The sequence below is a fragment of the Zonotrichia albicollis genome, chromosome 23 (assembly GCF_047830755.1).
Source record: "Zonotrichia albicollis isolate bZonAlb1 chromosome 23, bZonAlb1.hap1, whole genome shotgun sequence".
Lineage (NCBI taxonomy): Eukaryota > Metazoa > Chordata > Aves > Passeriformes > Passerellidae > Zonotrichia > Zonotrichia albicollis.
In genome coordinates this window covers 3,433,319-3,451,591 of record NC_133841.1, presented here as the reverse complement: position 1 = coordinate 3,451,591, position 18,273 = coordinate 3,433,319, and the positions used below count along the sequence as shown (strand labels likewise).

The window sequence follows — 18,273 nt, the reverse complement described above, 5'->3', positions numbered from 1 at the left end:
CAACGCCCGGCCCGGCCCCAACACAACAGACACGGTGGGTGCTTCCAACAGACACTTTTAATTTCTCCCGTGCCCGCGGGCCAACGGACGCACGGAGCTCCTCAGCCTCGGGCTGAGCCAGGACCAGCCCGTATCTGGCCGGGACTAGCCCGCAGTGTCGTCCACGAACACGGCCACCCCTGTCCGCCCCGCTGGGACGTAGGCGAGCGCATCCACCTCGCCGCCGCCGCGGCTGGCCTTCTGGAAGTGGATCTCCAGGGCGTCTCTCATGGACTCCACGCTCATCACATCGGGGATGCCCAGGAGCAGGACGGTCCTGGGGCAGCGGGAGGGCTGGAGCTGGGCAGAGCAGGGGGTGAGTGCAGGGCAGAGGGGCTTCAGGAGCCCCCCCAGCTGTGCTGCCTCCACACAGGCTCGGAGGTGCTGCTTGCACGGGGTTCATGCCCTTACCTGCAGGTTAGAGATGTCTCCACTCATGTATGGTGATATTTTGATTTTGTATTTCCCTTTCCCAATGGGCACCTGGATATGTCCTCTTTCAATTAGCGGCTCTGCCACTGCATATGGAGAGGAAAGCCCTGAGCTGCCCAGGTCAGCTCCAGGGGAGGTTCTGTCCCTGGCATAGGCACCAAGGCTGACACTGCCAAGCTCACTGCTCAGCTCACCCGCACCAGCACAGTTTTGGGGGAGGCAGGACAGCCTGGGGCTCACTGTATCTTCCCTGCTCCTCAAAGACAGCTTCCTCTGCTCTCAGATTTCCCCCCAGAGCAGGCTGGGCTGCTCCACCCTTGCCAGCCACCCAGGCTCAGCACACCCCACGCACCTCCATCCCGTGTGAAGGTCAGCACCACCTGCTGAGAGTCCTCCAGGAAATTTCTGCTCTCCACCTCGCTGCCCCCATTCTTTGTCTTGCTGAAGAAGAGCTCCAGCTTGTCCAGCAGTGCCTCCTTGGAGATGCTCAGGCTGGGCAGGTCAGACACAAGGATGCTCCTGCTGCTCTGTGTCAGCCTGATCTGTGGGTGGCACCGGCCAGTCAATGCCAGGGCAGGACTGGCCCAGAGCTCAGGGGAGCAGTGCCCTGGTCAAGGCAGGCTCAGACAGGGGAAGCAGTGTGTCCAGGGCACCCCCATGGCATGGGGACCCACGGGCCCTACCTCCAGGGCAGATGGCAGCAGGATGTCCATGGGCACTGCCTGCACTTTCACTCTGCACTGGTCGAGCTCCTCCAGCTGCCCACAGCTCAGCTCCACCGTGTGCTCCTTCATCTCTATGATCCTCTGGGCCACTGCGGGCAGGGAGAGCCCCCAGCACAGGGGAGTGACTGCCCAGCACTTTCCAGGACAGCAAAGGTGCTGGGGAGGGGGCACAGCCCCACACAAGGCAGGGAGAGAGGGAGCACCAAACTCTGGCACAGGGAGGGGACACAGGGCAGGCTCCAAAATGACCGAGGACACCTGGCCAGAGCAGTGCTCCTCTCACACTTACCCTCTGCCTCCTCAAAGGTGATGAGAGCTGAGCCCCCTGGCAGAGGGCAGCGGATCAGTGGGATGAGCATCAGCTTGTTCATGTCCTCCTTGTTTGCTGGGAGTCCCTTAAAGATCATTTTCTTTTCTGGCAGGGCAGACAGTATCTAGGTACAAGCAGAGACAGCACATGGAGGAGACTGGACCCTGCACAGGGCACGTCCCTGCCAATCCATGGAGTAGAAATAAGCTCATGGCACAAATAAACTGCTGGAGAACCTCAGCAGAGTCTCTCCTAGTGTCTGGCTGTGCCTGGAATCCCAAAGCATGACCAGAGCTCCTGGCCCTGGCAGAGGAGCTGTTCCAGTCATCACAGTGCCCAGCTGCATTCACCTGCAGCTTCTCCAGCCAGGCTTGCGCCCTTGCCAGCAGAACCAAGTGCCCACACACACTCTGTTACCTGCACAGGATCATTCCAGAAGACCCTCTTCTTCAATTCTGCCAGTTTATTGTTTAGAACTTGCTTCTCCAGCCTCAGCCTGTTGTTCTCCTCCCTTATTGTAAAAATCTAGAAGGAAGGAGGGAAAGAAGGAAGTAAGGACAGAATGGGAAGTAGGGAACACCAGGACACAAAGGGCTGCAGCACATTTCTGTTCTGAGCACAGCACTGTTCCTGGGCACACAGCTCCAGCCTATTCTGCTCTTGACTGCCTGCAGCTCTGTCCTGGCTCCTCTCCTTTGAGGACAGCCCTCCCCTCGCTGCAGCACTGCCTCACTTCTCAGCACAGGCCTTGTGTTCCCCATGAAACTCCAGCAGACCCCAGGCAAGTGATCTCGGAGCAGTGACCTGCACCCTGCAGCCCCTGGCACCCTTCCAAACCTAGGCCATCCACTGAACACTGACCTGGTGTGTTCTTTCTTCATCTCCATTTAAAGACAGCTGTTGCTCTAAAACTTTATGAAGTTCTTCTTCTTTCTTCAGCTCCTGTGTCCTTTGCTCTGCAGCTTCCTTGGCCGATTGTAGCTTTGCACATTCTTTCTCCAGAGCACTGTAAAGCTCCTGTGAGAAGCACCATCAGACAGCAACACCCTGACGACACTGCATCCCCCCACCAGCCAGGCAGCCCCGGCACAGGCTGTGCCCCGGAACAAGCTCTCCCCTCCAGGGGATTGCTCCTCTCTGCCGCCTCTGATTCCCAGAGAACGCCCGAGCTCCTGGCCAGGGCGGACCCCGCACAGCTGGGACGCGGCCGCCCAACCCTTCTCGGAGCAGCCGGACCCACCTTGCAGCGCTCGATCTCCTGCCGGAGCTGCTCGGGGCTCTGCAGGCTCTCGTCCTGCAGCCGGACAAAGGATTCCTAAAGACAGGAGGGGTCTCAGCCGCGCTGCGCCGCCCCCCGCCCGCCTCTCCCCGTGGCTCGGCTCTTCCTCACCTCATCCGAATCCATCCCCGGTCCGGTCCCGCGGGGAGCCCTGCCCTGCCCACCGGGACCGCTCTCCTACTCCCTCCGTGCTACCGGGGACCCGTTCTCGCCTTTCGCTTTCGATTTCGCCAACTCGCCCCGCCCCGGCCCCTCCGAGCGCAGCCCCGGCCGCGGGGCCCGCCCAGCACCTCATCACCTCCTCCTCTTCCTCCATCCCCGCCCCGCCCGGTTCATCTTCCGAGCACCCACCGGGCCTGCCAGGAACGGACCAGCTAGTAAATATAGAAATTAACTCTTCCAAACGGACCAGCTAGTAAATATAGAAATTAACTCTTCCAAACGGACCAGCTAGTAAATATAGAAATTAACTCTTCCAAACGGACCAGCTACTAAGTATAACCTCTTCCAAACGGACCAGCTAGTAAATATAGAAATTAACTCTTCCAAACAGACCAGCTACTAAATATAAACTCTTTCAAACAGACCAGCTAGAAAATATAGGAATAAACTATTCTGAACAGACCAGCTACTAAATATAGACTTTCAAACAGACCAGCTACTAAATATAGAAATAAACTGTTTTGAATGGATCACCTAGTAAATATAGGCATAAATTCTTCCTAATGGACCAGTTACTAAACATAGAAATAAACTCTTCCAAATGAACCAGGTATGAAATGTGGAAATAAAATCTTCTGAATGGACCAGCTAGTAAATATAAACTCTTCCAAATGGACCAGTTACTAAATACAGAAATAAACTACTCTGAATGGACCAGCTACCAAATATAAACAGGTTTTAAATCCCCACTCTTGGATTTAAAACTTGACCCAGACCCTGCTCCTCTGGACTGCAATGGCTTCCCCAGCTCTTAGAGACACAGAGCAAGCATGACCACACCACAAAGGCCACTGTTTGTTAAATAACAAAAAAAGGCATGATTTTTAATAAACATTTATTGATGCAACCTCGTTACACCTTTAGAATCGCAGCTTCTGGAAGAACCACTTATTCTTGCCAGTTTTGTACCTGAAAGAGAAGACATGGGTTAAAGGATGTGTACGAGCAGGTAACAGCACCAAACCTGCACCTGAGCTGTCCCAGACAGACAGAATGTAGCACCCAATTCACCCAGAGGTAATTCTCCTGGTCTTACGGCCTGGGATACAAATAAACCCACTTTAAATATTGAAATACCAAAAGGGAAGCAAGTGCCAGGCTCCAAATTTAAAAACACCTGCACTGTGGCAGTTTCCACCTCAATAGGTACAAGCACAGGACACGGCCATCCTGCTGGACACCTCCTGTGGCAGGGGGAGATGCCCTTGGAGGACAGCCTGAGACACTGTGTGCCACTGAGGCCACACAGCTCCTTCCTCTGAAGGAGCTTCTGAACAGAAACCCATCAAAAAAGAGCAGAAACCACAGCAAAGCATCAGCACTGCTCTGGCCCACCCAGCACAGTGATAACAGAGAGGATGAACTGGCAGCACCTTGTCAGATCATCCTGTGGCACCTGAAAGGGCCCACAGGTGCTGGCATGATGGTGCACACACACACACAGGTGAGAAAAACACACTCAACAAACACTCCTGCAAAGAAGCCAGGGTGGCAGTGCCAACCTGGAAAAGCACAGACTGCAGCACAGCAACACTGACCCCTCACACCTGTAACAGCACAAACAACACTGAGGAGATGAACTCCCAACTCACCTCTCCTCAAATTTCACCTTGGCTTCACGCCTTGCTTTGCGTTTCAGAGCGGGATCCCTGAACACGTCCTTGTTGACCACTGTTTTGTCCAGGGGAATGTCCACAGAATACCTGGCAGAGAGCAAAACAGTTCAAAAGAGGCATGGTACCTGGCACAGGGCTGAAAACCAAGCACACTCCAATGTCCAGACAAGGAGTTACAGCTCCTACAGTCTCCTCAGCTCAGGAGTCACCAAACCACCAAAGCAGTCTCAGTTCAGCCTATAAAGGAGCCATACCCTTTCTGAGGGATATGCAGCTCTGCTCCATGTGGTGCCTGGGAGCTGCTCTGAGAGCTCTGAGGCGCAACAAGAAATGGCTCTGCCAGCTCTATACCCTCAAAGCTGTCTCTAACATCCCCTGAGCAAAGGGAAGATCAGTGAGGCTGAAATAAGAGCCAGCTGTGTCACCCCAGAAGTTCATTAATATTTCCACTCAGCCTCAGATCTCAGCTCCATTTTTGCAGAGCCTGAGCCTCACATTCATTCAGCCACAGCATTAACAGCCTTGGTGACTCTCAGTGCTCAGTAGAAAACGCAAGAACCACGAAAGCAGCCGGTAGCAGCACTCACCGGGTGGGCATCAGGTGGTTGTAGTTGTAAACCTTCACGAAGGACTTGATCTTGGACCTTTTAGCGATCTTTTTCTTGCCCATGGCAGCAGTCACCTTACGCGGGTAGCGATCGATGCCGGCCACCAAGGCGTGACTGTACGGCCGGTCCGAGGTGCCATCGTCGATGTTCTGAAAGATACAGGCCGCGGTGGCGGCGATCGCACCGAGGAGCCGCGGCCCCGTGGGCCCCGCAGGACCCGCGCCCGTGCCGCCCCCCGGTCTCCCGCTCGCCCCGGCCCCGCCGGCCCAGCCCCGCGCTCACCTTCACGATGACGGCCTTACGCCCCGAGTAGCGGCCGGCCAGCACCAGCACCACCTTCCCCGGCTTCATGAACTTCCCCATCTCTGCGGAGACAGCAGCCGGCAGTCAGCCCGAGCCCGCCACCCTCGCCCCGGCCGCCACCCCCGCGGATGGCGGCGGATGCCGCGCCCGCCCGCTCTCACCGAGGCTCCGCTGCGATGGCGCTGGGCCGGAAGGCAAAGGGAAGGCAGCGCCCGGCTTTTACCCGGACACCTACGTCACTTCCGCCGCGCCGCCGGGAGCTGCTGCCGGTACCGAGCGGCGGGGCCGTGTCCGCCTCAGTAACCCCCGGCACGGCGGTGCCGTGTCCGCTTCCCCCGTACCCCCGGGCACAGCGGTGCCGTGTCCGCTTCCCCCGTCTCTCCACGCACAGCGATGCCATGTCCGCCTCAGTAACCCTCGGCACGGCGGTGCCGGTGTCCGCTTATCCCGTCCCCTTGCGCACAGTGATGCCGTGTCCGCCTCAGCCATCCCCACCCCGGCGGTGCCGTGTCCGCTTCTCCCGTCCCCCTGCGCACAGCGATGCCGTGTCCGCCTCAGCCGCCCGCGCCCCGGCGGTGCCGTGTCCGCTTCTCCCGTCCCCCCGAGCACAGCGGTGCCGTGTCCGCCTCAGCCGCCCGCGCCCCGGCGGTGCCAGTGTCCGCCTCAGCCGCCCCCTCCCCGGGCACGGCGGCGCCGGTGTCCGCCTCGCCCGCCCCCTCCCAGCCCCGGTAACGGACAGAGCACACGGGACAGCGTTGAGCTCGGCCCACAGGTAGTATCAGCGGTGTTTAATTTACCCCGCGGGACAGCGGGCGGCGCTGGTGCCCCACAAAAGCCCGGAACAAGGAGCTGGGTCCGTTGGACAAAGCGCCCCGGCAGCCCGAGGGACACAGAGTGCAGGGCCGCTGGAGGAGCCCGCGGGCACCTCTGGCCCGGCACTCATCTTCTCCTACGGGGGAGCTCAGACAGCCCCCAAGGTGCCTCAAACCCTGCCTGCTCCCTCCTCCATGAGGGATCCTGTGTGTGCAAAGTGTAGAGAGCAGAGACTGCGAGAAACAACCACAAAGGAGCTCACTGCACATCCCACGGGCAGTCCCCGTGGCCAGGCCTCTGTCCCCCACCCCTGAACTGTCCCTGGCCACTGGGCAGGGCAGTTTGGCCCCAGAGCAGCAGGGAGTGGGCAGGGTGAGGCGCTGCTGCCCAGCCTGCGGCCTCCAGCAGACAACACACTGCCAACAACACGAGACCCTAAGATTTCTCTAAAAGCAAACACCAAAGAGACAAACTTGGTCTTACAAAAGCCAGGCTTCTTGAGCCCAACAGCTGCCTACTAGTGGAAAAACGGATGAACGGCAATAAAAACACATCAAAACGCATCTTTGATGTTTTTCAGCTGCCGAACAGCCAGGTCAACCGGGAGGTTGAACTTCAGGTTGCTCAGGCGGCTGAGGAGGGTGAGGGCGCTTTCGAAGCCGGTGCTGGCCATGTAGCTCCAGGGCTGGTAGTGAGACTCAACCAGAGCCCCAGACTTGCAGATGAGGTTGAGCCACGAGACCAGGCGCTGCTCATTGAGCGCCATGCACACCAGCGCCTTCAGCTCCGAGTCCGCGCTGCGCTTGAAGGGGCCGTGCTCCGCGAGCACCGTGTGGATGGCTGCCAGCAGGCTCTGCTTGGGGGTGGCCACCACTGCCCCCGTCACGGGCAGGGCGAAGGACAGGGACAGCTTGCGAGCCGGGGATTCCACAAAGGCTCGTCCGTTCTTGGCCTTGTAGTACTTGACAAAGAGTTCCCAGGGGTGCATGGTCTGCGGGGAGGGGGTGAAGGCGGGAATCAAGCAGGCGATGGGGGCCAGCACCAGGCTCATGCCTGGGGAGGAGGCGTAGAGCCCGTGGGCCAGCAGGTCCCGCAGGGCCAGGGTGAGCTCCCTGCGCACAGCCAGGGTCAGCTCGTCTCTGCCGCCCAGGGGAACGTCCTGCAGCTCGGAGGAGCAGATAACGTGCTCTGCCTGCTGGTGTTTCAGGGCTAGCTGCCTCACCCGCTCCACCGACAGCTCCAGTTTCTCTATTAAGGGGGAGAAGTCGTGCTTGTCCCGGTCCTTCTGCCAGAGGGTGCGAGGGATCTGCCCCGTGGCACAGCCAAACTGGCTGACAGCAAAGATCTGCAGCACGGCCAGCACGCGGCGCATGAGCTGCAGGCCCGTCTCTTGCATCCTTCGGGCATCTTCTGGGTTCACTGACCAGGGTAGAAAAGAGAAAAACATAATCTCATTAGGGAGTCAACAACTCTGCATGCTCATACACACAAAAGGAGTGCTAATATCTGAAAATCTCTTCAGGCTAGCATTCTGAGTAGCTGCAGATGCCTCATGCTACATTATTGTATTGCCAGCAGGTTCAAAGGATAAGTAGGGAGGTCTCAAATTCTAAAGAACACTGGATCCCCCCAGCTCACAGAGCTCAGAGCCTGAAGAGCACAAATTACAGTGTGTTTTGCACCAAGTATCTGCAGTCTCTTCCTGACCCCACTGAGGACTGAGCCCACCCTCCATGCCACTTGCTCAGGCTCTGTGACTACTCTGAGGATCCCATGGAAGGAGGGTAAAGGAAAAGGACACAGGCCTTCAGCAGAGGGAGTGCCAAAGCACAGAAACCAGCTGCCAGGGAAAAGCAGACAGTGACTGCTTTGTGCTCATCCAAGCTCCTGGGAGGAGCTGGAGCTTTGCTGACAGTGCTGAGCCCAGCAGTGCCCACCTCTGTTCCCAGGAGGCCGGGTGCTGGGTTTGTAGGAGCCTCCACAGTCACAGTGGGCATCTTCTGCCTTGCCAGAGCTTCCAACTTCATCTACAAAAAGGATTTTACATCGTTATTTCACATTTGTGAATTTCAGCTGCATTTCCCAAGTCAACATTCCTCAGACCCCTCTAAATCTCCTTTGTCACTCTATCAATACTTTTCCTCACTGTCAGTTTAGAGAGATGTCACTTTCCTGTGACCCAGAAGCTGTTCCTGCATCTCCTGACATCTGTGACTCTCCTCCTCATGACTACGTCAGGGAATTACAAAGGAATTCAGTCTGCTCATTCAAAAACTCATCACTGACCCTGAATGAAGTTGATGAACATTTCCAAGTCCCTTATCTGGGTTTTCAGCTGCTCCACCAGCTGCTCCTTCACCCTGGCTGGATTCACAATCTGTGCTATGGCAGCATCCACCCTCTGCCGCAGCTCCTCTGGAGAGAGCTTTGCAAAATCTTCACTCAAGTCCATGTCCAGCTTCTTTATCAACTCATTTATAATCATCTGCAAAACACAAGTGAGCAGTGGGATTTCACCACGTGGCACTGCTGCCTGGGAGCTTTCTCAAATAATTTGTTATATCAAATAAATTTTTACATCAGCGAGAGGGGAGAAGTTGATCCAGCTCTGCAGGGTAATGATTCATGTTTAACATAGAGGCACAGAGTGCTGGGCTGGAGGAAACTTGCACTTTGGAGGGATTGCACAGAACAAGGAGGGGCAGCACTGGTTTTAAAACAACTTCAAATTCTTCAGGAAAAAATAACTCCTTTCCCAGAGATTCCCTCAGAAACAGGACACCTTTACTGCACAGAAATAACTGCAAAAGACACATGACAGGTTCACACATGTAGACAAACTCCTGACACTCTATTATAGCTGCTGGTGAGAAATACAGACTGATGATTGCCTGCAGTAGGTAAGACACTCAGAAAGGCTGGGAAATACAGCAGGAGGATTTTTGAGCCTTACCCGTTGTCTTTCCATAACCACAGACTGCGGCAGGGAATCATAGCTGCCCTCTTGGTAAGCAAAGGTCTCAAGGTCATCCAGCTGTGTCTTGAGCTGCAGGATCAGCTCTCTCTGCTTCTCCTTCTGAACCTCAATTTGCTCCTGCTTCTCTCGCTCACCCTGGGAAAAAGTTAACAGTAAATAAAATTGAAAGCTTACTGTCATAGCCAAGGCACAGAGAACAGGATTATGATGTGAGCAGTATCTCCTGCAGCTCACGTACTTCACAAGTCAGCACTGCAAACCAGTCTGAGAGAGAAACGTGAGCACCAAGCAGAGGTACCAGATACATCATCTCATTTAATAAAGGAGGGGAAGCACCTCTCCAGACCGCCTGCACCCACGTCGTGTCCCACAAGGCCAGGATCCAGGAAGAAAGAGGCCAAATAACACGTACATATCACAGATGCTGTGAGTCAGCCGTGCGGTACCAGGGCGTGGAGCGGTGACACACCGCTCAGGGCTCCGAGGCACATCCCTGCGAGCTGCCTGCGAGTCCCCAGGAGCCTGCGAGCCCCGTGCAAACCCGAGCATCGCGGGACCGCAGCCACCCTAATGCGCTTCAGGCGGGGTTAAACCCACACACCGACCCCGGAGCCATGACCGGCAAAGGCTCCACTCACCGGAGCGGCGCCGAGCCCGTGGGGCAGCGGCGCGGGGCAGCCGCGGAAGGCGAAGTCCTCGAGGTCGCGGAGCAGGCGCTGCTGCTCGGCCGGGCCGGCCCGGGCCACCTGCCGCAGGCGGAACTGCACCTGAGCGAAGTGCGAGGCGAGCGCCAGCAGCGCCCCGTGCAGCCGCCGCCGCTCGGCCCGCAGCTGCGGCACCGACTCCGCCGAATCTCCCCCGGTAGCCGCCGCTTCTTCGTCCTCCTCATCCTCGTCCTCCTCCGCTGACACGGCGCCCACCGGCGCCCAGCGCTCGCCGGGGCCCAGCGAGCCGCTCTCTCCCTCCATAGCCGCCGCTACCGGCGCCGCGACGCCGCCGCCATGTTGGCGCTGAGGGGCGGGAGCGGGCGGGGCCAGCGCGCCCCCTCGCGGTCCGGCCCAGCGCGGCGGCGGCCCCGGGGGCGCGCACCGGGGGGAGCGGGGGGCGGCCCCGGGCCTGGCCCGGCCCGGCCTGGCCAGTCCGGCAGCCGCGCCCCCGGCCCGAAATAGAGCGGGGCGGGGTCGGCACCGCCATGGCGAGGTGAGCACGGCCGGACGGGACAGGCGGCGCACGGAGCCCGTGCAAAGCGCCCGGTGCCCGGTAGAGGCAGCGCCCGGCAGGAGCCTCTGACCTGGAGCAGCGGGCAGCGCCGGGCCAGGCAGAGGGGAGCGGACACAGCCGGCCGGGCGCCGCCGAGCGCCCGGCCAGGGGCGTGTGGGACGGCAGCGGGGAGAGTCACGGGGCCGGTGTCCGCTCCCACCGCCCGTCGGCACCCGCCCGGCTCCCTCTGCCCGTCCCGGGGCTCGGCACAAGTAGAGCCGATGTCCGGGGCCCATTCCTCGCCCCTGGCCCCTGCCGAGCTCTGTTAGGCACCGGGAAATGCCCGCTGGTGATGGTGATACCCGCTGCTCTGCTCTTCCCCAAGGCAACCCGCAAAGACGCTGTGGTACGACCGGCCCCGGTACGTGTACCTGGAGTTCTGTGTGGAGGACAGCACGGATGTGAAGGTGCTCATCGAGGACCACCGGCTGGAGTTCAGGTGAGCTGCCGCTGCCCTGCCCACCGACACGGCCCTGCTCTGCTCTGGGGGTGGATCGGGGGAGAGGGAGCACTCCGTGAGAGGAGATCACGCGTGGCCTCAGCTCTCTCCTAAGCCCGGTTGTTATAATGTTTTGGCAGCTGCAAAAATGCAGACGGTGTGGAGTTCTACAACGAGATCAACCTATACGCCAGAGTCAACTCCAAGGTGAGGTCTCCCGCCAACAAACTCTTCTCTGTCAGCCTCTGTCAGGCTCAGAGTCAGAGCCAATCTGTGCAGTCTTGAGCAACACTGCCTAACACTGAATGCTGCTCAACATGAGAGCCCCAGCCCTGGGGCTGATACTCACGCTGCTGCCTTGAGGCAGAAACCACCTGTCTGTGGTTCTGTGACCCCACGGCCTGCACAGGGCTGAGCAGAGAGGAGCCTGGCAGATCCTGAGGCACCCCAATTTCTTGGCAGGACTCACGGGAGAAGCGCTCTGACCGCTCCATCACTTGCTTTATGAGGAAGTGGAAAGAGAAAGTGGCCTGGCCGCGCATCACCAAGGAGAACATCAAGGTGTGTGTGGTGCCTCAGTGCATGTGCCATCCCCACTCAGCACCTCCTGGCTCCTAGGAACCAACCTGCCCCCAGGACACACACAGAGGCTTCCACAGGGGATCCCAAGAGCTCCCAAAAAGCCCTACCTGAAAATCACCACTAGCCCACAGACTTCTGCCCTCCAGGAAGGACGTGGCACCCTTTTCCTTGACACACACAGAATCAGGACCAGTGCCTGCAGGCAAAGGGACACTCCTGCTTGCTGCCCTTGCCCTTCACCTGTGCAGGAGCTGCCCCTGGGCTGCAGGTCCCTGTGGTGCTGCTCCCCCACTCAGGGGATGCTCTCTGTGCCCACAGCCAGCCTGGCTCTCCGTGGACTTCGACAACTGGCGAGATTGGGAAGGGGACGAGGAGGTGGAGAGAGCCATGGTGGAACAGTACGCAGAGGTGAGCCGGGCCACCGGCCTCAGGATCGTGTGCACATCGTATGGGTGTGTGGGATGGGGGGACACCAGGAATTCGGGGATCCAGATGTTTGTTTCCCATCCAGATGCTGGAGAAGGTGACAGAAAAAGGCCCCCCTCCAGCCATGGATGACCTGGATGTAAGTATCACCTGCCGAGCACAACCCAGCCTCAGCCTTCCGCCGGCTCCGGGGCACCGGCAGCACCTCCCGCTGCTCACCTCGGGCAGCCTGTCCCGGGACAACCGGCTGGTGCCCCCCGCTGCCACCGGGGCCGGCCCGGTCTCGGCTCAGTCCCTGGCATCTCGCTCCTCCCTCCCGCAGGATGACTGACACCCACGCCCCCGGGGACGCCGCGGGAGTCAGCCGGTGCCCCGGCAGCCCGCACCGGGGAGCAGCGCGGGCAGGGCTCTCCGAGGAAGCGGAGCCGCCTCAGCTCATGCACCGCCACGGGCATCGCTCCCGACCCGCGGTCCGGTTTCCCGTAGCCGGCTAAGCTGGCGGGGCATGGAGAAATAAACGTGAACTGCCGCAGCCGTGTGCTGTGTGCCGTGTGCCGCGCCGGGCCCCGGGAGCCGCTCACCCGCGCCGGCCCCGGCGGGAGCGCGCCGCCGCCGGCGGGAGCGCGCCCGCGCGTCCCCGTGCAGGCCCCGCCCGCTCGCCGCACGGGGCCGCACCGCCGCTCCGTGTCCCTGTCCGTGTCTCTGTCCCTCCGCCAGTCCCGGCCCGCTTGTGCCGAGCGGTCGCCATGGTGTTCCGGTGCCAGCGGGACAGCTGGGCCCGGCAGGTAGCGTCGGGCCGGGGCCGGGGTCAAGGCGCGGGGCAGGCCCGGGCGGGCCCTCACGGCGCCGCCGTCTCTGTCTCAGTTCACCACCAGGGTGGTGTCGTGCCGGGCGGCCGAGCTGCGGCCCGAGGGCGGCGGGGAGCCGGTGAGCGGCTTCCAGGTGGTGCTGGAGGACACCATCCTCTTCCCCGAGGGCGGCGGGCAGGTACGGGCCGGGCGGGGCGGGGCTGGGCCGGGGGCCGGGCCGGGAGCGGCGGCGCTGATGTCCCGTGTCCGCAGCCGGACGATCGCGGCCTCATCGGGGACGTGCCGGTGCTGCGGGTGACACGGCGGGGCACCGAGGCCGTGCATTTCGTGCCGGCCGCGCTGGAACCGGGCGCTGAAGTGCTGCTGTCGCTGGACTGGGAGCGCCGCTTCGACCACATGCAGCAGCATTCAGGTCCGTGCCGGTGCCGGTACCGGGGAGCGCACGGAGCACCCCGCGGGCCGTGCCGGTGGGGCGGGGGGCGGTCAGCGCACACCGTGTCCCCATCCCGGTCAGGGCAGGGAGAAATCCGCCAGCTCTGTGTGCACAGCTTGTTCCCGGGACTGCTGAGGGCAGCAGCACCCTCTATGAGCTCTCCTTTGCTTGTAAACGCACCAGAAACAGGTTTGGAAGAGAAAGTTCAGCCTGCTTTGCACAGCGTGTGCTGCAGTGCCAGGAGCAGAGGCTCATGAGGCCAGAGCTGTCTCCTTGCTGCTCCTGAGCTCTGGCAGGAGCCCCTCAGCACCCAGCACTCACCTGTCGTGGAGAATGTCAACAAGAAAGACACGGCCTGACCGAAAATGCCAGTGGCACTCAGAGCTGGTGCTTGCACGTCTCTTCCAGGACAGCATCTCATCAGTGCTGTTGCAGAACAGATGTTTGGATTCAAGACTACGTCATGGTGAGCAGGATAAAGGTTCCTTTTGACTCATTTGGCACATGCCAAAATGCTACCCTGCGTAGAGCCTGAGCACTAAAACACCAAAAGCAATTTGGATGTTTCATTTGAGCTCAACTGTTGTACGAGAGGTGACTGACCTGGAGAGAAGATGTACAAAGTATTTTCTCTGTCTTGTCCTCCTTAAGTGTTTGGTTTCCACCTGGTGCTTTGAACATAACAGGGAGAGGAGGGAAGTCTGTTGTTTCAGTCCACACTGCCAGCAGTGGGATGCTGGTGCTGCACAGAGGCACCTCCCAGCTGCTCTCAGCAGATGTCCTTCCTTGGTGCAGGGAGCTGGGCCGCCAGCGCAGTGTCATTGAGCTGGACACCCCCGTGGTGACAGCAGAGCAGCTCCAGGCCCTGGAGGACAGCGTGAACGAGAAAATCCGGGACAGGGTCCCTGTAACAGTGAGGGAACTGGCTGCAGATGACCCTGAAGTTGAAACAGTGAGTGGTGGGAGAGAACTGATGGTGCTCATGGAATAGCTGAGCACAGATGTCACCTGCTCTGTCACCCTCCTCCTCTGGCAGGTGAGGAGCCGGGGGCTGCCCGATGACCACGCGGGGCCGGTGAGGGTGGTGGACATCGAAGGCATCGACTCCAACCTGTGCTGTGGGACTCACGTCTCCAACCTGAGCGACCTCCAGGTGGGCTCCTGCAGCTGGGCTGCCCCTGGGAGCCACACTGCACATGAAGTGCAGCCACAGTCCCTGGGATCCACAGGCTGCTCCAGGCTGTGCTGGTGGGGAAGGGGGTGGAAGAACCCCAGGCTGAGGGAGCCCCAGGAGGGTCACACATGGGCTGGGTGCCACAGGAGCTTTTGTTTCCTTGTTGCAGAACTCAGCCCTGTGATGTTTTTGCACTGCCAGGGGGGTTGGCCACGTTCCCTCTGCTTATTGAGTGTTCATCATGGATGAGAAATCTGTGCAGGGAAATGGGGATAAAATCCTAGACTGCCTTTAAGTGTTTGTGCTTTCTCAGTCATTGGTTGGAGTCGGTTTCCCAGCAGATACATCCAGATGCCCTGTAGAGTACATCCCTACATGGCTAGAAGATTGCATAAATTCCACTGTACTTTTTTTTTTTTTAATGTTGACCTTATGGCTGATTTTGATCTATTTATTTTCGCTAGCAAAGAGTTAAAATTCATTACAAGGCATAATCTGGCAGGAGCTGATCAACTATGTGAATTATCAAAATGCTGTTCTGACCAGGTTGATTTTCTTTTGAAGGTTATTAAACTCCTTGGTGTGGAAAAAGGGAAAAAGAACAAAACCAACTTGGTTTTCTTGGTGGGAAACAGAGTGCTGAAGTCAATTGAACAAAGTCACAGTACTGAGAAGGCTCTAACCTCCCTGCTCAAGTAATCCCCTTTCCACTTCTCTTATTTCATCTTCACTTCTCCTCCCGAGAGATACCCCATAAGCCTCAGGGTGCATGTTGTGGGGCTGTGTGTGATGTCTGTTTTGTTCCTTTAGGAAATTCTTCCTCTGTCCTTCAGAGCAATGATCCAAAGTCTCCCATTTCTTTCAGAAATGGACCAGGTGAGCACGTGGAGGCTGTGAAGAGACTGCAGAGCTCTGTGAAGCTGCTCCAGAAGGTACAAGAACAGCTGGGAAAAGTGGGTTGTCACTATTTCCTGTAGACCATTAATTGTGGTAACTGGGAGTCAAATTGGCTTCAATTTTTGTGCATATTATGAAAAGTGCTCAAACCTCTGGGAACACAGCTGTGTTCACACTGACTTCTCCAGCTGCAGTACAGTTAATTTCCTTTTCTTTCAGAATAACCTGAACTTGCTTAGAGACATTGCTGTTTTGATAGCTCGGGACTTCAAGAGCAAACCTGCTCCAAAGCAGCTCTTTGTGTTGCACAGGTATGGGGGAGCTCAGGGAAGAGGGGCCAGCAGTGTCCCACAGGTTTGATGGCTCTTGGATCTCTCACACCTTGTGAGAGCAGCTTGTTTTCTCAAGGGAGAATGTAAACAAAGGAAATAGAATATTAAACTGCCTTGGCCTGCTGCAAAGTTGTATAATTAAAGGAATCTGTAATTCAGTCACTGAATTCTTCTGGTGCTGTAGCTGAGAAATTGCTGTGTCCATCTAATTCCCTCTGCACTTGATATTTTCAAGTAAAACCAGGGAGCTCTATTTCTTAAAGATAACACATAATTCCTAAAGGAGAGCCCAGCAAGTATTTACATCTATAGACAAGAGAAAGAGACCAAAATCTCTAATCATGCACTTGGTCTCTGATTGAGATTTTGTACTCTAGAGGGGGGTTTTGCTTCTTTCTGAAATGTTTTTTTATCCATCCATACAGGAAAGAGGGTGATTCCGAATTTATGAACATCATCGCTAATGAGATTGGGACAGAGGTGAGTCACTGATGAAGACTAAACTGACACCACTGGTTTTCCACCCGAGTTTTGCATGGCCAGGCTGCTGTTCCTGCCACAGTCATGATCTGCAGATCTGGTTCCCTTGACAGGTACCTGAGGTTTCCTGTCCCCAGCAGCCTCAGTCTGCAGGGCAGTTCTCAACAGTGAGAATTCAGAGCCCTGGAGAAAAGCCCCAAGAGCTGTACAGAGCCTCAGTGGCTGAAATAGGTTAGGATAGGATTAGGTAGGAGTAGAATTGAAAGAACAGCAAGTTTCAGTCACAATCACCTAGTTCAGCTGCCAGCTGTGTCCTTTTAACTTGGGTTACCCCAAGCAGTGTCAGTCTCAGTAATGCACATAGACTTCTTAATTGTCAGTTTGCTGTTTGTGTCCTGTGGCCAGTGTGGAAAGCACTGATTTCTCTGCAGCAAAGCCCATCTCTGTCCACAGGAAACCCTACTATTCCTGACTGTGGGAGATGAAAAAGAAGCAGGACTCTTCCTTCTAGCTGGACCTGTTGAAGCAGTTGAAAATTTAGGTCCCAGGTAACGTGTTTTGTGATTTATTTAACTCGAGTGAGAATTCTGATGTTGCAGACATGATGAGCAGCTGCACAGTGTGATCCAGGCAGGGATCTGTGTGTGCTGGAGCAGCCTGGCCTCCAGCCTGTGCTGTTGCTGCTGCAGGGTGGCAGAGCTGCTGGGAGGGAAAGGAGCTGGGAAGCGCGGCCGCTTCCAGGGCAAGGCAGCCAAGATGAGCCGGCGAGGAGAAGTGCAAGCTCTGCTCCAGGAATTCCTCAGCAATCAAAACCCTGGAGCATAAGAGACAATTCTCAAAGTAGCTTTGTCTTTTATTTGTTTGCACAGGCTCCACTAGCTTCTCTACCAGAGAATAAAGATCTGAACCCAACAGCTGGTGTGCACATGCTCTGCATGGGCTGCTCACGGAAATGGGGAGGGGATCCGCCATCAAGGCTTTGCTGCAAGGGCTCAGTTGTCAGAACAAATGGTGCAGGGGTTAAAGTAGTCCTTAATTAACCACTTTCTAGGGTTCCCAAACCCAGAAGGGGCCTCCTGCTGGCAGTACTTTGGGGTGTTTTGCTTTGTGCCAGTTGCTGAGGAGGCGTTGCTTGGCATGAACGCTCAAGCAAGAGGCAGCTGGTCCCCCCAGCTCCTTGGGGGAGGGTAGAAAGCGTCTGGAAGGGAGAGCAGGTACCCCAGAGACAGGAGATCATTCCTCACCACATACCATACCTTTCCCTTGGTGGGGTGCAGTTGTTAGTGGGGTGCAGTTTTTTGACCATCAATAGTTTCTTGAGCTGATGCAGCTGTAAACTCCCTTGGGATCAGGCAGAGCTGTCCCTGCTGTTCCCTCAGCTCACCCTCAGGCCCTGGAGCTGCTGCAGTCTCCTCTGGAGGAGCTAAAGGGCGCTGTGGAGCCACAACAGGGCTCAACAGGTAATTTGAGAATTTACCCTTCCCCTTCTTGCCAGAAATGGTGTGACAGGTTTACCCCAGGTGTTGGTAATAAACAGAGAACAAGAATAAAAGAAACCTCCATCCTAAGGAATTTTATCTGTCATGAACATGGGGATGGGAGCAGCCCCAGCAGATCAGATTCCCACCCATGGCTGCTGTGACTGCTGCAGGGCCACAGCCTTGGCTGAGCTGTTGGGATGGCACCAGGACAGAGGGAGCACCACTGAGGCCTGGAACGGGTGTGGGGTCAGAGCTGCAGGGGCTGTGCTTTGGGAGTGATCCTACACATGCACAGAGTCTGGCAGGAAGAAAGTGTCTGCCCCTCTCTGTGTATTTTGGACTATCTCAGACTGAGTGAGAATATTTCCTGAGAAGGTTGAGCTGGGCTGTGCAGCCTGCACAGCTTGGAGGGCAGCAGGCTGAGCCCTCAGGACTTCCTGAGTGAGCACTGGGCTGGGGTACTGAGGTGAGAGGGGCATGACCCCAACCCCACACCATGGTAAAGTGGCAGTTCTGTCCCCAACACCCTGGGGACTCAGCACAGCCCCAGCTGAGCCAGCTGGTCCCAAAGCTGAGCTCGTTTCTGTAAGCAGTGAGGTGACACAAGTTTGTCCCTGTTCCTGGCACAGAGTGCAC

At 57.4% G+C, this 18,273-nt stretch overlaps 5 protein-coding genes across 5 annotated transcripts; 2 read left to right on the top strand and 3 right to left on the bottom strand.

Annotated features, from left to right (window-relative positions):
* Window positions 1-39: 39 nt before the first annotated feature.
* IFI35 (interferon induced protein 35) lies at window positions 40-3,052 on the bottom strand. Its single transcript, XM_074557392.1, has 9 exons — window positions 2,897-3,052; window positions 2,747-2,821; window positions 2,368-2,523; window positions 1,924-2,031; window positions 1,486-1,630; window positions 1,155-1,285; window positions 824-1,013; window positions 451-557; window positions 40-339 (listed from the first exon to the last, which is right to left on the bottom strand). The coding sequence occupies exons 1-9, from the start codon at window positions 2,909-2,911 to the stop codon at window positions 145-147; spliced, it is 1,122 nt and encodes a 373-aa protein (XP_074413493.1). The 5' UTR covers window positions 2,912-3,052; the 3' UTR covers window positions 40-144.
* A 773-nt stretch (window positions 3,053-3,825) lies between these two features.
* Window positions 3,826-5,846, bottom strand: RPL27 (ribosomal protein L27). The gene is made up of 5 exons (XM_005494352.3): window positions 5,696-5,846; window positions 5,514-5,596; window positions 5,211-5,380; window positions 4,600-4,710; window positions 3,826-3,916 (listed from the first exon to the last, which is right to left on the bottom strand). Exons 2-5 carry the CDS (start codon window positions 5,592-5,594, stop codon window positions 3,868-3,870), a joined length of 411 nt encoding a protein of 136 aa, XP_005494409.1. The 5' UTR covers window positions 5,595-5,596; window positions 5,696-5,846; the 3' UTR covers window positions 3,826-3,867.
* A 443-nt stretch (window positions 5,847-6,289) lies between these two features.
* On the bottom strand, window positions 6,290-10,367 carry RUNDC1 (RUN domain containing 1). Its single transcript, XM_074557389.1, has 5 exons — window positions 9,963-10,367; window positions 9,301-9,459; window positions 8,634-8,832; window positions 8,285-8,374; window positions 6,290-7,766 (listed from the first exon to the last, which is right to left on the bottom strand). The coding sequence occupies exons 1-5, from the start codon at window positions 10,290-10,292 to the stop codon at window positions 6,901-6,903; spliced, it is 1,644 nt and encodes a 547-aa protein (XP_074413490.1). The 5' UTR covers window positions 10,293-10,367; the 3' UTR covers window positions 6,290-6,900.
* A 20-nt stretch (window positions 10,368-10,387) lies between these two features.
* On the top strand, window positions 10,388-12,563 carry PTGES3L (prostaglandin E synthase 3 like). Its single transcript, XM_074557393.1, has 7 exons — window positions 10,388-10,524; window positions 10,910-11,023; window positions 11,164-11,230; window positions 11,486-11,584; window positions 11,924-12,013; window positions 12,117-12,170; window positions 12,354-12,563. Exons 1-7 carry the CDS (start codon window positions 10,517-10,519, stop codon window positions 12,360-12,362), a joined length of 441 nt encoding a protein of 146 aa, XP_074413494.1. The 5' UTR covers window positions 10,388-10,516; the 3' UTR covers window positions 12,363-12,563.
* A 65-nt stretch (window positions 12,564-12,628) lies between these two features.
* On the top strand, window positions 12,629-17,068 carry AARSD1 (alanyl-tRNA synthetase domain containing 1). Its single transcript, XM_074557390.1, has 12 exons — window positions 12,629-12,816; window positions 12,896-13,018; window positions 13,093-13,252; window positions 13,682-13,739; window positions 14,069-14,225; window positions 14,310-14,426; window positions 15,012-15,142; window positions 15,313-15,379; window positions 15,564-15,655; window positions 16,102-16,156; window positions 16,610-16,704; window positions 16,846-17,068. The coding sequence occupies exons 1-12, from the start codon at window positions 12,778-12,780 to the stop codon at window positions 16,979-16,981; spliced, it is 1,230 nt and encodes a 409-aa protein (XP_074413491.1). The 5' UTR covers window positions 12,629-12,777; the 3' UTR covers window positions 16,982-17,068.
* Window positions 17,069-18,273: the final 1,205 nt, after the last annotated feature.